The sequence below is a fragment of the Vidua macroura genome, chromosome 1 (assembly GCF_024509145.1).
Source record: "Vidua macroura isolate BioBank_ID:100142 chromosome 1, ASM2450914v1, whole genome shotgun sequence".
NCBI classification, from domain to species: Eukaryota; Metazoa; Chordata; class Aves; order Passeriformes; family Viduidae; genus Vidua; species Vidua macroura.
This window is the reverse complement of record NC_071571.1, coordinates 18,170,579-18,188,353: the sequence shown is the minus strand read 5'-3', so window position 1 is coordinate 18,188,353 and position 17,775 is coordinate 18,170,579. Positions and strand designations below refer to the sequence as shown.

General features: G+C 35.7%; 1 protein-coding gene across 3 annotated transcripts in view; it reads right to left on the bottom strand.

Annotated features, from left to right (window-relative positions):
• The window catches only part of PIP4K2A (phosphatidylinositol-5-phosphate 4-kinase type 2 alpha), a 108,154-nt gene that overhangs the window by 8,885 nt on the left and 81,494 nt on the right, over positions 1–17,775 (bottom strand). For 2 of the 3 annotated variants that reach the window (XM_053970631.1, XM_053970623.1), the window contains exons 5-7: positions 12,490–12,636; positions 9,847–9,885; positions 120–233 (exon numbers count right to left, since the gene is read on the bottom strand). In XM_053970631.1, the coding sequence (XP_053826606.1) occupies positions 120–233; positions 9,847–9,885; positions 12,490–12,636 (300 nt within the window). The remainder of the gene's footprint in view (positions 1–119; positions 234–9,846; positions 9,886–12,489; positions 12,637–17,775) is intronic. The other variant, XM_053970616.1, reaches the window with a different exon arrangement.

Here is a 17,775-nt window from a genome sequence, read left to right as displayed (position 1 = left end):
CAGTGTTTACAGTTTTATAAACAAGAGCTTTTATTAATGAATTACAGGTATGATTTCCTGGGATATCCATAATTTGCCACATATTTTAATCACATGTAACCAAACAGGCACGTTCTTACCTCAACATCCTTCTTGAGTTTCTCAAGGAACATCTTTTTGTTATTCTCATCAATATGAATCTTTTGGCCATCATTAATAAAATCATTGTCTTTGAACGTCGGCAGCTCTTTGGCCTAAAACAAACCAAAATTCCTGTAAGAGCAGGATTGTAAAGAGGAGTGTGGTGAAGCTGCTGGTCCTGTGCCTGAGAAGGCACCCCTGAGTTGCCTCTCCTCCATGGCACACAGCTTTCCATAACTGCACCCACAGAGCTCTTTGCTCATCTTACCCCTCCCGGAAACAGCCCAGAAAGCTATGTGTTAACTGGACAGCAAATGCAGCCAGGAGAAAATCTCCACTCAATACCAGATTTTCATTGAACACTGATTTGCATCGAGCTTCTTCCAAGATGTCATTTGTCAAAGTGACTGGCAGTAAGTGAAGTTAAAACAATCTATCCCTCAATAACAAAGGGCTTGCATCAGGTCTTCCACAGAGGAAGTTAGACAGGATTGCATTTTGCACAACTATTATGAATATTTGCAAGTGCCTAATACCAAATAATCACTGGAAAGCATCAAATGAATATTGAAGGATGAAATTCTGCTTAAAAGTAGCAAATGCCTGAGAAAACCACTGCCTCTTCAATATGTAATTAAATTAATATTCTTAATGTTGGAGCAACTTGATTACCTTCATCTTCAACTGCCTCATGAAGTAATTTGCAACACCTCAAATGGGCTCTGTTTTCAATGGGCAGTGACTATAAGTTTACTCAAAAAGCCCCAGCAAACTGACAAACAAAAGAGCAGTTCCTTCAGGACATTTGGTCAAGCAAGCTAGATGTAATACCAACTCCTGCAATCAGAGCTTTTAAAAAATTGCCCCATTAAGAGCAATGAACAGCCTTTCTCCCTGCCCCACCTGTAACCAATAGTATGGAAGAACAGGTTTCCTTTACAAAGAAAATGTTACAGAACAACCAGTGCTGCAATTCCTATGAACTGTCAATGGCCAAGAACTAGTGAGTACCGTGAATAAAATAATATCCCCTTTATCTGAAAGTCCTTCTAGGAATAAAAGGCAGCTAACATCAACCTACAGGAATGTCCTTTGTAAGTTTAACTAGTCAGACATTGCTTATAATCTTGCTGGAGATGGTATTTTTCAAAAAATTTATTTTCTTTCTATGACACAGCAAGGAAAAGAACCCGAGAGCTTCTTTCCTCTCCTCCAATACGTGTATCTTGGAAAGCACAGCATTAAAATGTGAGCACCACAGCAGACTCCCAAAGGCCCTCATAGATCATCACAATGGGCAAAAGTTCTTTTTCTTTTGTTGGCCTGTGTGCACTGAGGTGGCCAAAATACTCAGTTCCCCAACTGTCCAAATTAATTTTTTGGACCCAGAATTTGCCAATTGCTGAGATCCCACAATGTTACTTTTGTTTAGAAAAGTGATCCTTTTCTTCCAAAAACTGTTCAAAACCACTTGAGAAATTGTAACAGTTACATTGTAACAGTGAAAAATCAATTACTAAATCCACGGCATCCTGATACCTATGAAGTTTGAAAAAAAGTAAGGTCACAGTCTGGCTGCTCTGAATTATTACTGTCTAGCATCTAGAACATTCTGATACATTAAAATACCCTCTAATAGGAATCTTCTATTTATATTAAAAAAAAAAAAAAACAAACCAAACAAACACCCAAGCAGCTGAGATGGAGCTATAAGCATTCATCTGTCCCAGACTCCACTTCCAAGGAGGAGTTGTTCCAAGGAGTGCTCTCCTGCTTTACTCAAAAACAATGCTGGACACTTTTTGAAGCTCACAATGAATTGTTTACCACAATATGACTGCACAGTATGCATTGATTTTCTTTCTAGCCTACTCAGTAAGAGGTTTAGGACAAAAACAAACATCAGATAAGCATTCCAGGCTAACAGCTGTAGAGATTACCATACTCAATTGAGCAGAGTGTCCCATGGACAGGGCTAATTCCGCAGAGGCGGGACTGTGGATCCAGGGATGTTGCCAACACTGGAGGACGGAATCCAGTGTGTGGGATGCTTAAGAATGGAGAGGAGATTTGGATGAAATAATTTAAGATTAAGCAATAATGAAAAGAATGCAGGAAACCAAGTTTCCTTCATTTTTAGCCCAAAATCACTTAAAAAAAATCCCCAGATTATTTTTCCACCTAGTATATCCAAGTTATTGATTAAATTAGGCAGAGGTTAAAGTGAAACAAACCCATTAACACAGAAACTCCCCCTACTAGTGCTGTCTAAAAGCTGGAGGGTGAGCACAGAGGGAGGATGTACTTGTGGTTAAGATGCGGAGATGCTTGTTTGCCTCTAGGCTCTGCCGCAGGCTTCCCGCAGAGCACAGCCCCAGTGACACCAGCGGGGCTGTGAAGGGAAGCTGCCTCGCCACTGAGGACAGTCCCATGGTGGTAAAAAGAAACTAAAATTACAAGCAGTGTCTTCTTTGGAAGATGCTAGCACTGGTAAACCAGTTGTGCAAGTGCCATACTTCACTTTAACCTTGTCCCTAACCTATTTTTAATAGAAGTGAGCTAGCAAAGCTGACACTGCTGCAGCTCTTACCTGTCATCACAACACCCAAGGGGCACTCCCAAGGACATTCTGGGCAGTAAGTCAGCACTCCCAAAAAGCCACTCTTTGCTGCCTTGTATGCAGGTTCCCCCAGTCCACCATCATCCCTCTGACAATATTTATCTGAGGCAATTTTTATTCACCCCAATACCCATAGTTGTAAAGACCTGGCAAGTGTAGAACCATGTAAGTTAAAAGCCAGCTCAGAAGCAAGTGGTGAAAAAGGACAAAGTAAAAGCAGTGGGTCCCATATAAGCAACTGAAGCTAAAAAGCTCTGTCTGTGCCAGTGGTTACCCTCACTACATTATTTGCATGATGGCTCCCAGCTATTCTCTTCTCTCCTTCTAGGTGTTACTAGACAAAGCCTTTTTTTTTTTTTTTTTGGTGTACTAGGCAATATTATTCTCCCTATTTATTTGAAGCTGAATAGTCCTAGGATACTGTTGCAGTCCCACATATTAATGACAGCCACTGGTGGAAGTGATTCTAGTAGTACTTTAACTGAAATTTATCTTAAAATTGATTTGTGACTCTAAGAATCAAAACCTATGAAATGTTCAGCTAACAGGGGCTCTTATAGTTATGTCAAATTAATAACACATTCATTCGTGTTGAAAAATCCCACTATGTTCATTTCTTACATGCTGAAATAAACACAAATAGAATCACATTGTGGCAGTTTAGAACATTATCTGAATGAAAAAATTGAGGCTTTGCTTTAATGAAATAATTGATATGGTTAATTTTTTATGATGTCTCAAATATTTCCAATGAAGCAAAATCCTTGTTGGAAAATGATTCTCCTAGAATGTAATTCATTATAATGAACATATTACTGTCATTAAAGAACTAAATATTTTAAGAGCTGCACAGGAGATGAGCATCTAACTACTTCCATTAAATTAATAATAGATTTTCTTTCTGAACCACCTCCACTGTTTTAAATCTCCTACTTAAATATGCAAGAAAGGCACAACAGATTTTACAAATATAAAACATCTATTTATTAAAAAAACATGTTATCAACACACTTCAGGTCTGCATTCCAAAGTTTGCCATGGTCACAGAGAATTTTAATGGCAGGAAGATTTCACTGCCTTTGAAAGGCTGAAAAATCAATAAAGATTTCTTAGTAACTAAGATGACAGAATGTGTAAAGCCTCATTCAAAATGAAAGTATAGTGTAAGAGCTGATACTGTTTTGAGTTAAAAAAAAAACAAACTTGGACTGTAAGAACCAGGTGAAGTTTTATTTCTAGATGAACATGGTAACAGTTTTTGTATACTTCTTAGGCCATCTCAATTCAGCATCTTATCCTAATGAGTTGAAATGAATATTAGCAATTTTGTTATCTCCAAAGGGATTTTGTATGCATCATGACATCAAAAATAATGGTCATAGCTAACATTAATGCTGGCATTTTGGAAGCAGCTTGCTAAAATAGCTGTAGGTCAGGTAAGTTTCCAAATAAGTGACTGAAAAAGGAAAAAAGACTAATTGTCCTCATAACAAAGACAAAGATCAGGTTTCAGGAGAAATGTTGATAGCAGCCTTATTTTTTCTCTGGAACTAGCCACAAGTCACATTATTCACACAGCTAATCATGGAAAAATTTGGCTTACAACTTACAACTTTTGAAAATTATGTAAAACATCTGCCAAGATTGAAGGTCCACACCCCAGACTTTTTAACAGAAAGTGACCCACATACACCTTATGTTTTTTTAAGTACTGGGCTCACCAGCATATATGGAAGGCAGTGTTTGGGGAAAAAAAAAAAAAGGCTATAATACTAAATAGAGTCTGCAATAATTTGGACCAGGTGATTTTGAATTGAATCAAAACTCTGGAGTCACTAGATATACAAGAGGGAAGAATAATTTCCTTTAGAATTATGCAGTTTCTTGCCTCCAATAGTTCTGTGAGCTGGGTCCAAACTTCTGTTGTACAAATTGCCTTGCCCTAGACAGGGGTTCCTAGACAAACGGTCTGAGCTCAAGTTGCCGTCACAGGACTGTAAAAGGCAATGGAAATAGAACTGTAACCCCAAAATAGTGTTTGCGGGGAAACACTGGAATGACTTTAGTCAGTAGCAAAAAAAAAATAATTGTGCAGGATGCTGTAGAAGAGTTAAGTACTAAAGCATGTACCAAAATAGAAATTCTCTTTTCAATGCTCAAGGAAATGCTTCCAGAATTATCCCTAGCATTAATGTCTTCCTGCTGCAAAATGAACATGCAATATATAAAATGCAACACAAAATTCCCCTGTTGTTTTTAAAATTCTTTTAACATATGGAAAGCAGACTTCTAAAGAAAAATGAAACAAAACACCCCCAACCCCTCAAAACCAAACAAAGGCAAACTAGTGATTTGTTTTGAAAAACTGTAATGAGGTTGGTGTCATGAGAAGGCTAAATGCTGAAATCAAGACCCTGAATGTCTCTCCCTAGCTTTGAAAGCTATAATCTCTGTATGTTGCAATGTTTAGATTTATTTCACAGATAAATCTCAGACACTTCACAAGATCAGTACATGAAGTGGACTGAAATCACTAATAAGAGATAAGTATAAAAATGTTCTGGAATTAGTAATTCTAAAACAGCAGAAAAAATAGCTCAGATTTTGGAATGATCTACCTTGAATAATGTTTTACATAGTGACACCAAAAGTAAAAAAAACAAAAAACCAAAAACAAAAAACCACAAACAAATAAAACAAAACCCAAACAAATAAACAAACAAACAAAAAAAAAACAAAGAAAAAAAAAAAAAAAAACCTAAACAAAAAAAAACACCAGAGTCAAGACTGAGTGATCTTTTTCTTATGCTCCTCTACTACAGCCCTTCTTCCTTAGGTTACACTTTCCTCTCAGAAATCAGTTAATTATTGTATGTTGTAATATATAAAGTTAAACACAAAGCTAATGTCTAGTGACAACTTCCAATCTAATGATCATAGCTAAGTATTTTGCATACAATTTAATGAAGATATAACATAGTTGTCAGCTATGGCAATCTTTTTCCCAAAAGAAACTTGAATAGAAAATCCTTTATTCAACTGTATTGACTATAATTTTATTGCACTTATGAATGGTGATTCATGAAACAACACATACTATAGAGGTGGCAATGCAACCAGTTTTAGATTGATTTAAAAACATGTGATAATCTCTGAAATTGCTTGAGAAAGATGAAATGTGGTGGGCACCACTTCATTTAGGATTTGTTTTTCTTTTTCAAATTTCTTTCTGCACTGCTCACTCAGAAGCAAGAGCTTAGATTCTTTTATCAGTACAAGTAGACTCAGCTGTTACTGCTAATTTGATGTTGTACTGCAAGCATGGCATAATTGTGAGCAGCTAGACCACCAGAGGAGTTCTGCATTATCCTCATTTCACTTGAGAGGGCAAAATTGTCCCAAGAATAAAAAGAAAATGCCCACTATTAAAATAATAAAAAATTTAAGAAGAGTAGTAAAGCCCAAAAAGTAAAAAGGAGCAGCTGTCAGAATTTGACAACTGTTGAAACATTGTGTTCTTTTAAAATCCAAGGCATCTGTAAGTGTATGTTACGATACATGTCGCCAAGAAAGCGATGTCTTTATTATTAAAAGTCTCATTTGTAACACAAATGAAAGGAATTGTGTGTTAAGGTGAAATTTAAGGGATTGGTGCTTGTTTCTGCACTGATTATCACAAAATACTGAAATGACAGTTTTGGAACTGCTCATCCATATGTTAGGATATTAAACAGCTGAAGACAGTCAAACAGGAGGTAAACAGCAAACAGGATGGAAAAGTACCACTCTCAATCAGGCAACTTTTCATCCTAAAAAAATGATTTAAAAAAATGTTTGAATAGTAATACCCTTTTTAAACTACCAAGCTAAAGTAGAATTATACTATTTTCCCAGATTTCTTATCCATTAAATCTTTTTGCATATTTGTTTCTTCTTTATTAACTGACTAAATAATAGTTTGATACGAAGAAGATTCAAGAATATAAATTTCATCAAATTTGCCTTTACAAAGTAATTTATCTAAAATTTACAGTCTACATTAGAATGTGACGGAAAGACTTGCTCTTCTGTTTTCTGACTTCTGCAGCTTTAAGAGAAGTAAAGATATCATGCTTGATATTCTGAAAACCAATTGATTACTTGAATGTTGTCATTTGAAACTCAATATGAATTATTTAAAGCCCACTTAAAAACTAGCCATTGACAGACAATTTAGCCATACATTTTAGTACCAAAAGCTTTCTATATTACTCTCACATGTGAATAGCCAAATAGTTATAATAAGTAATTATTGTGCCACTAATTGCAATTTATTAATATTAATGTCATTTCAAGATAATATTAATAAATTGATTATTTAGCTTGCATCTGGCTAAAAATTAGATGATAATTTACTACACCAGCTCAGGTTTTCAGATTGTCTGGTTTCGTTTAATCCCTCAGTGCAGTTTCTTCTGTGATAGGAGATACCAAAAAATCTCTTTAGAGAATTTGCTAGAATGCCTCCCCCCCGCCTTTCAAGTCAAATCTTTCCAGTTGTTTTCAAATCTTAAGATGGATTTGAGATTCTCAGAGATGACAACAAAAAGTTTGAAACACTGACATCTACTTAAGAGAAAATGGAAGTAAAAAACCATGCTACAGGGCTCCACTTGCCATTCAGGAATAATGGATCATTATTTAATGGATCAGGTCAACAGAGTCCTCAGGTCTTGAAATCAGTGGCACATGTGCAGAATACATCTCATGACAGCACCTCCTGAGCACTGCTCAGAGTTTCAGAACCAAACTTTCCTTGACTCTTCATATAAATATAAAGCACCCTTTTAGTCTAAACCTAGAAGCTGTGTGTTAGATTTGAGTAGTCAAAGTGAGTAGTCAAGTGAGTAAATCTGTTGTCATGCCTACTGCAGGAGATTCAGATCATAGTGATGACAAATCTTATGAACATCTGCAATCCACAGGCAAAATGTATTCTGGCCCATTCAAATCAAGCAGCAGACTCCAAAACTTAAAACCCATGCGATAAGCAAAGTACTAAGTTTCCCTTGTTTGAATCTCAAAGAGTCTCAAACTGTAAAATGTTGTTCCCTCTAAGAATGTAGAAACCTACCCAATAATTTCCTTTCTTAGAAATCTTTTTTTCTGAATGCAAGCTTGTCACTTCCCTGCTGCATTACATCAGGGTTTGATGGGAATGATGACTGATAGAAAGCTGTTTCGAAAGCTTCAAACTCTCTGCTTACAACATCAGTAGCCTTTGTACAGTTCCATCCCCAAGAAATCAAACCATTAAAAGAGCAGAATAAGAATTAGGAGGATGAGGCTTTTATGCATTTATTTTCAGAAAAGTACTCAAAATCAAAGGGAAGGTTCTAGGTGTGAAGTTGATAAGAATTTTTGTTATCTGCCTTATGGAAGTTATGATTTCACATTAAATTTACAGAATAATTGTTTTATGCAGTTATATAAAACTACACAAATTTGTTTCAATTTATCTATAAGCAAGTTCAATAGTAATTCTGCCATGAACTTACACAGGAGCAAAATTAAGGCACTGTTTCTTTAAGGTTCTCACTCTATGTATTAACTACAATATACATGTACTATTATTAATCTATTATTACGAGGCATATTCCAGAAATTGCTCAAAACTACTTTGCTAAATATCTGTATAGTATCAGTTCCTGTATAGCTGACTGTACATAATATTTTAAAATTTTTGTTAGTAGTCCAAGCATTAATGTTGCAACCTGAAGCAGTCCTATCCAAATAATTTGTCCTCATCCTTTCTATCAGATTATTTTAATAGTACAACAGAGGTTTTCAATGACATTAGGTATTGTTTGTAAGACACTGCAGGGCTACTCCCTGGACATTAAAAACACTACAGTTGCCACTAAACAAGAACAAAAACAGATGATAAAAGAAAGAAAGGAGACCATTCAAGACATGATCTTGAGGGCCTGGTACAGCAGAAGAGAAGTGTTGCTGGCAATGGTAACTGTAGCTTGCAGGTGGGGCTGTGGTATTGCCTAACGCTAAGAAGAATTTTAAGTGTTCCATCATGACTTAGGAAAGGTGGAAAAACCTGGCACAGAGTTTTTCATGCAGCGAGAACTGACAGCTACTGCATGTCCCTTACTCCTTTAGTGCAGTTGTGTGATCTGTAGAAGACTCAGAGAAGCAGGTATGGTACAACTGCTGCTTAGGAGAAAAACAAATGATCTGAATGGAATTTGGGAACAACAGAAAATGAAGTCTCTTAAGTGAACTCCGGGATGATCTCATGCTAATTCAGGAGGAACGTGCTTGGACAAATTAAGAAAACAAGGGCCATGGGTTGTTAGACCTTGCCCAAATTTGAAATCTAAGATGTCTGAGATGATGGAGACTATGTTACACTTCCAATTATCTGTAGAATCTCCAGAGAAACCTCTCCTAAAATGCCATCTGACTATTTTGCTAAAACCACAAAGAAAAACGGAGAACATTAAATTTTCCAAAAGAACTGAAGTTGGAGGTGAAGAAAAATAAAGCAATCTATTTCTCTTTAGAGCAAAGTTTCAGCCCAGAATTAGATGGAAACTGTCTCTCATTACAGCTACGTGTACATCTAAGTCTGTCAGTCACTTGCTCATTTGTATGAACTTCACATACCCAAGGGTTCTCATAATTTAAGGTTCGGTTCATCCTTGCACTCAGTTTAGAAGTGGTGTCCCATCACATAATTCCATTAACTGACATGGAATATTCATAAATCTCAATATTAAATAGGAAGAGAAAGAAGATGATGCAGGAGAGAAGGGAATAAAGTTATGATGTTTTCCTAGCACAGGGCAGGCCCTGAAGAAACTAAGAGAAAAGAAAAGGAAAGGAGGAGGTAGAGGATTGGCTCACTTACCTCTGAAATTACAACACCTTTGCAAACCAATATTCAAAGGTCTGCAGGAAATAGAGGACAGATAAAGAAGGGATAAGGTAGAACTCAAGAGGGAAGAATATGGCAGAAAAAAGAGGAAAGGGTCAGAACAGTACTAGTTATGTTTGTTCTGAGTTTAGCTAGAAGGTTAATTAATTGAAAAAGAAACAGAAATGCACCATACCTTTTCTTTGTCACTGGCTTCTCGAGCCACAGTAGAGCCCTGAAACAGAAAAAATGGATCTAAAAATGTGCATATGTCAGAAGCTAATTTGAAAATGTTATGATAACAGGTCAAAAAGTGGATGAACTGTATCCTTTTGAACTTGAGAAATGTTTTAAAGAAAGGTGATACAGTAGGTAGAATGTCTAGGACTGCTGAATTGCTGCTATCATGTGAAGAAGATGCATCATGAGAGAAGAAAGATGGATTAAATCCTCAAATGCTCTACTTCTATTGTCCTCCCAATTCCTGGAGCTTTTCCTCATCTCTCATCCTCATTTTGAGTGTGTCATTGCTAGAAGTTTAGTTTGCTTGGTAGACTTCTCATTCTCATCTTTTTTTTTTTTTTCCATGCCAATTTAGCTGCATGGATATGGAACAGCCTATTCTGTGTAACTGTCTGGACATTTGTAACACACATTTGAACAGGATATTACACAATAAAAACACAAAAAGTATTTAAAAGATCATAAAGTACAAACAAGAACAATGCATCACACAGCAACATGGGGCAAAAAGAAGAGAAGAGACCAACTGTGGATCCACAGGACTTACGGTGCTTGCCAAAGACCATTTGGATTTTCTTTTTAAATTTATTTTTTAGATTAAAACTAGTGAGCAGGACCACACCTTTAAATACCCAGCACGTGTTTATCACGTAACAGCACAGCAAGAAATAGTAACTACAAATATAGTAACTGGACATTGAAAGATGGGTAAATTAGCTCTGCTGTTTGTTAAAGGGTGTGCATTGTGTAAAGAAGTGCTGGAGTGGAGTCCTACTAGTTTAAAGAATGTGAGGATCCCCAACCACACCCTTTTATAGCATGTTTTATTCTGTTTATAGAAAGAAACTTAGAAAACTCAGAAGTGATGGGAGAGAAAAGATATATGGGACAGTATCTCTTAGTTATTATGCATGGCCCAGAAGAAGGGATTTCACAGAATTATTCTTAACTGATAATAAAGCCTGGTAAAAGCCTAACATTTCATTTTACTCAGGAGACATCTTTTATATTGTATTCTGTGCTCCACCAGATTATTAGGCCAGAAAAAAGATGAACTGAAAACCAAACTGAAGGAAAAGAAAAAAGATCCACAACAGTAAAAATTAGGGAGGATGTAAAATTTGACATTTGGTAAAAAAATTACATTGAAATAATTTTAACAAAATGCATCTATGGCCAAAAAATACCCTTGAAATCCCATGCTGATTTGTGGTCTTTTTTTTCTTGTATCTACAGAGGTAGAGACTTGTGCTACCAAGTGAGTTCTAAGCTGGTGTCAAAAATATTTATGTACAAAACAGAACTCTGAATCTACAACTGCAGATGACATAGCAAAAAATATCAAGAAAAAGTAATTTATAATAAATTCAAGTAATTTATAATAAATTCAGTGTCACTATAAATCTGTTCAGTGAAGGAGTTTGTTTTGATGTTAAATTTGAATTACATGAGAAGTTAAAGCAATGCTGTCCAGCTGGACAAACTGAATAGACTACAGAAGCATTCACAGAGGTAAGTAACATAAAGAGCTGTTGATACCAATGTTAAGAACATAGTGTATATAATTACTGTTTCTTTCTGTTGTGCTTTCATGCCCTTGTTAATGCATCTGTACATTATGATGCTCTAAGTCACAGTTTTCTCAAATTAAAAAAAACAAATCTTCTCTGGTAACAACTGCTGCCAATAATACTGAATTTCAGAAAATAGATTGTTGACATTCTGGAAATCCATTCTTATAAATCAAGTTAGGTCAACTATCTAAGCAATTGCTAAGCAGACTTGACAGTAGGAAAGGATGGTGCACTACATAGCATTACAAATCTCCTAATACAGAATGATAAATTAACATCTTAAAAACAAGCTTGCAGATGCATTAGTGGTTCAGCACATAGAAATTAAATGTATTAGAAAGAAGTAGGTTTCTAAGGGGATATTTTACAGAGGAAATTAAAATATCATCCCTTGGGTAAAAAGACTAAGACTACGTTTTGGGTATTTGTTTTAAGCCCTGTATACTGTCAAAATTACAATGAGCAGATAAAGCTTCTGAAACAAAACTAAAACAGATCTTATGATAAAAGCAGATGTTTTGGTTTTTCAAAGACTCCTCTCTTTTTCACTTGAATGATTTTTAAAATATTGGATAAATTATTAAGCTTTTGCCATAGTGATGTACTTTGTTAGCAGCATTTGTTGGTTTAAATGATGCTATTTAGTTGTTTTATAAATGCCCTCTGCATAATAAACTGTGGCTTTCCATAATGTTGATAAAAACCTATAAGAAGCAGAATTATTATTATACTAGTGTGAAGGGTTTTACCTTTAACCACTAGCAACATTTAGCAAACATACCTGGCTAAATTGCTTCTCTTAAAAATGCACAAAACAGATAAATTTCTATAATGTCTACAAAACCACCCTTTAGTTTTGCTAAACCTAGGTGTAGAATGAAATAAGTTATGCCGGCTCTTGCATAACACAATTTAAAATTAATTAAAATTCTGAGCAATATTCAAGCTTCAGCATAACCTAACATTTATAGTAAAGATTTTCAGCTACTCTATCAGCTATTTAATCAGCAGTTATTTCTCACCTTTAAATCATATTTTCTATAAACAGATAAACGATGGCTGAACACATTTCTTGTGACAACCATATATACTTCAACTCCATCAACAGTAAGCCGGTACATGCCCAAAAACTGGGGAAGAAGTGTATTCCCATGACACTCCACAATAAACTGCAAAATGAAAAGAAAAAAACAGAAATCAGGATTGACATATATTACATAAGTATATATTTAGAATTTAGATATAAAATACCAAGAAACAATATTTTTTCCCTGAATATTTATGTGGCAACAAACCTTCAAAAAATTATGCAAAAACAAACCCTCTCATGAGCAAGTCATTCTACTTTTAGGCCAGTGTTTAAAAATTAAAATCTTGAACTGCTTAACTTATAACTCTTGACTTCCACAGATAGTCTCCTAGAAAGAAGAGAATCTATTGGACAGACCTTTTAACTTTTATGTTAACACAAAAAGCAAATCTAAGCAGACAGCATGAATTTGGTAGTTATGTCAAAACCTAAGTATTTTTTTAAACATCACACTGCTATAATCTGTACTGTGTTGTCCCAGACTGTATTTAAATTGTATGTTTCTCCATTCTCAGTATTTGTTTATTATGATGAACATTTATGGTGTTATACATTTATTGGTATTATTACAGTAAGACCTCAACAAGGGGTATTATTATAATAATACCAATACCCCAGCAAGGGGTATTATTTATTATCACCAACTTGCTGTTAGCTCCTAATGTGGTAGTTGCATTTTGGGGTCAATAGAGCTGAGCAATGAAGTACAAATTCCCTGTATTTTTTTATTTATGAATCCTTATATTTCCTTAAGGTCACCATATTCCATTACAAGTGGGCTATTAACCTTGTCACCTGCAACCTTTTTTTTTCCTCTAATCACTTGCCTTACAAGTAATTGTTCTATTAGAAAGACCGCTGGAGGAAGCAGAAAAAGCAGACACACATTGATGATGAGAACTATTGAAGGATGAATTTTTATTCCCAGAATAAAAATGCCTATACTACATTAATCTTACTCAGAAACATTCACTTACATGTTTTGTGGAACCAAGGAAAAGTTAAGCCACAATGATGCAAACCAGAAAGCCAGCTTTTCTCTTTCTGTTAGTACCAAGTCTCAAACAGGAACTTGGAGAAAATGTAAAAACCCAAGGCCCAAAAAGGAAACATTAAATTTAATGAACAGTCAGCTTTTAAGCATTAATTGCATACTGAAGCTGCTGTTCCTTTGTGCCTAATTGACCCAGTTATTAGAAACACAGATTTTAGAAGAATTTAAAACAAGTTAACTGAATAAGCCACTTCATTTGTTTAACAAAGGCAGGTAGTATTTGGTAACAAATACTGTAACAAAGCTCTTGAAACCCTGGAGATGTTGCAATTTTGGGCTCCTCCGCTAATTTTAAGGAATTCTTCTCACTAACTTCATACTGGAATCTGCACATATCACAGACAGACCTTTTGATTGGCAAAATAAAAACCAACTTAAGACTCATGAAAACAATCCTGTCCACCAAGAAACAAAGGAAATGAACAACAAATATACAAGTTGTTGACTGTCAATTGAACCCAATTTTGACTGACTCATGAGCCCTGTTAAATCTTGCTGGCACATTTTGGGCTGCAACTCTGCTTTCTGCCTGCCCTGGAGCTGTACTGGAGGTTCAAGCCCTGAAGCACAGAAAAAAGTCACGATGTAGTTGTGCCACTTCACAGCAAAGCACTTTTAAGTTCCAACTGCTTATGAATAGGCAAATTAGCTTAAGGTGCTGCAGAGACTCAGTGAATACAAATCAGAATCTTAGGAAAGGAGTATGACTGTGTGCCTCAAAACACGAACAGAAGTTTGGCAGTAAAAGGCCACAAAAGCAAGGTCAGTTGTGAGCAGTGCACAATGATTGATCAGTATGCATTTCTGTATTTTAAAAATACAGAAGTTTTTAAGTTGAAGTTCACAGTTTGGAGGATTTTCAGAGTCATTGGGCTGTTAACAACATCACAAAAGAGTTATAACACATTACAGGATACACAACCTATTTTGACCACCATTTCCATTAAAGATCTAATCATAAAAGTACTAATCCATACTAGCAAAAATACACTGTTTTTTTTAAATAAATGTTAAGTACTTGGCATATATTCTAAAGGTAAATACTTTTTTAAAGCTTTATAGAAAGTAAGAAGGGTTGTTCCTACAGAAACATTTATTAACCGGCTTCTACTTTAAGATGATTATGTTCTACAAGATGAAAATGAATCTAGCTTCCGACAAGAATTCAGTGTCACAGAATTTCTAGCTACTCAAGTCTTTAACAGACCCAGCCATTCCTAATCTTACAGCTTTTAACTACAGAATTTGAATTAAAATAAATACTATTGTTCAAATTTCCCATATGGGCATCTGCCATGCAGAACCTCTACCTGACATCATACAGAGAGTTTGTGTCATGCAAAGGAATGCCAACTAGGCATCTTGAGTACCAGACTAGTAACCCCCTGCCCTTCCTCTCAGCTGTGACTGCCACAGTACTGACACTTAAACTATCTCTTCAACCCTAGCAACTGCTAACACTCCAATTTTAACCTTTCTGTCCCAAGTGTACCCATCTGTAAAATGGCAATGCCATTACCAGAGCACGAGCACCATATCCACTGTAACATCATAAAATTCATTACTTACACAACCCCCTCGCAAACTGCTCTGTACTATGCAACAAGGACAAAAAGGCCACTAGTGAGAGTTGCTTCAGTCTTGTTTGTAAGTTCGGGTTTGCCATTTGTTAGCACTGTTGTTTCATGATCTTAGTGTGCAAACAAAGACTTCTGGAAGGCCAGTGTTACCACCATGCAACACAAGACATGAGAAGCTCTGCTAGTATTGCTCCTCTTCATAAAAAGGGACATGGCTGTGCTCTCCCAGATTTCTAAGAGACTCTCTCAAAGCAAACCAGGTACTGCACAGTTGATTTCCATTTGCTGCTGACTGTGGACACTCATGCCATTGCAACTGAAAGAAAAGCCTCTAAAATTGTTTCAGTGTTTCCTATGACAGTATTTCTTATCCTGATGGGGAGACAAAGGAAAGAGGGAGGAATGCCACTTGCTTTCAGCATCTACAAGGTTGGTCTAGAACTTCCTACCTTTGAAACTATCAATCCCCCATATCTGCATCACAGAGGAGGCAAAACGTGTCATCTGTTTGGGTGGGAGTCCAGCAGGACTTGCACTGGTGATTGTGGTTGGCAGATTTTCAATTTGTCCATCTTGATATAAAGGAAGTAGCAATTTAGTCACCTCAAGGTACTTTTTAGGAATGATTTCCTGAAGTTTCCCACTCACAGCTGGAAAAAAAAGTGAGCCTAGAAAATAAGCCAGTACATGCTTAACAGGACTGCTAAATTTCAGTGAAAGAAAAAGACCTTCACTCCTTTAATTTTTTTCTAAAAAGCACATTAAAACAGTTCTACTAAGCAGACTTGCTAAATAAAACTGTAATACTCAGCTAATACATTTACAAGTGTTTATATGCAGCAACAAAATCAATTTTTTAAATGAGTGTTGTAATAAACACCCCATCTTTTTTTTGTTAATTCAGACAATTTTCATGTTTGTGCACAGCACGAGGACAATATTATTATTAACACAGTAAAGTAGTATCAGCATATTGACATGTTTTATCAGCTGTGCAGCACATTTCAAATAAGGGAATATCTGAGCTCTCTTGAATGCCATGCTTCAAGTTGAAAATTAGTAAGAAATTCTTTATGAGCCTATTTTCTCATTTATTTTTGTATAAATACAGCTTCAAGATTCCTTAGTAAAAATAAAACTTTACCAATCTAATTAGCTTCTTGCTTCCCTATGATAAGGCTAGCAAGGCATCAGATACATAAAAAGATAACATAATGCATACCATTTATTGGCAAAGAAGTTATACTACTTTTTGGAAAAGTAGTATTTTTACTTTTTACTACTTTGGCTCTTTTTGGAAAAACACAGAATAAAATTTCTGTTTCTATCATTTCTCCTTCTCCACTTGGAGATCATCTGCGGAATGAGTTGACATCGGTGCAGATTAAATCCTGAATTATATCTATCTTCGTTCCATGTGAAAAGTCAGCATTCCTATTTCTCACAGCCCTATTTGGCAAACTTTAATTCAGAAATACACTACATGCTCATTCTCTGTTACCCCTTTATATATTATTTTCACAAATTTTGGTATCATGATTAACACAAGCATTCGATAATTCAAGCATAATTACGTGACAAGTCTATACATTCACCAGGATACTTCCACTAAAACTGAACAGCAAGTTACATAATTATTTTAAACCATTTTGGACATTGTGCAGGACTAGACAGTATTTTTTGTGCTCAACTTCTTTTATATCCTCTTGTCTTCAGCCAGAAATATCCTTCACCAATTTTGTGCACAAGCATTGCCATGCGGAATCACTCCCCCAAAAAAGACTGAGAACTTGTTCAGAGTTATAAATATTCCATTTATTGCCATTTTCCCTGTACCTTAATAATTTCACAGAATATCATGCATTGGGTACTTATGTGAGACATTGCAAGGATTAATTAGCCAAATTACAGCATACACCAGAAAGTTACAGATTTTCAAGGCATATAAAGCTGTTTTCTTCAAATAAGCCATGTAAGAAAGTAATTTCATTTAAAGAAGTAATCAATAAATATACAGGGTTTTATATACAAGCCTTGTGATTCACAGCCTTACACTTCACATTGTTTCAGACATGGCCAGTTATTTTTACTTCTAAGTGCAGTGTAATCTCAATGTTATCACCACACGTGATTATCTAGGCTGCAGATCTGTTACCAGGAACATCATACCTCATATTGTTACAACTGACTCACTCTGTGGATTGATCTCTTCTGAAAAGCGCTGTGCACAACATCAATAACTTATACATAAAAAATAGAAAACACCTGCCTGGTGAAACACAGGCCTCAACAGAGCCAGTGCAGCCAAGAACATTCTGCCATTTTGTGTAGTTATTTACCTAAGAAATGTCTTTCAGGGAAGACTTTCAATGTAGTTTTTTTTGTTACAATCCTAGTCTGTGTGGTCCCTTTGCATATCAGCCCTCTGCAATTCCATCTGAAAACCATCCTAGTGAGTTTCCCATTTTTAGGGTCACCTCTTCTATAGGAAGAGTGAGCCTGTTGGATGCAGATGAAACACAGACTGTTTGGATGAGAACACATACATCTTATGTCTCCTTTTTCTGCCTCTCCTGTTTATTCA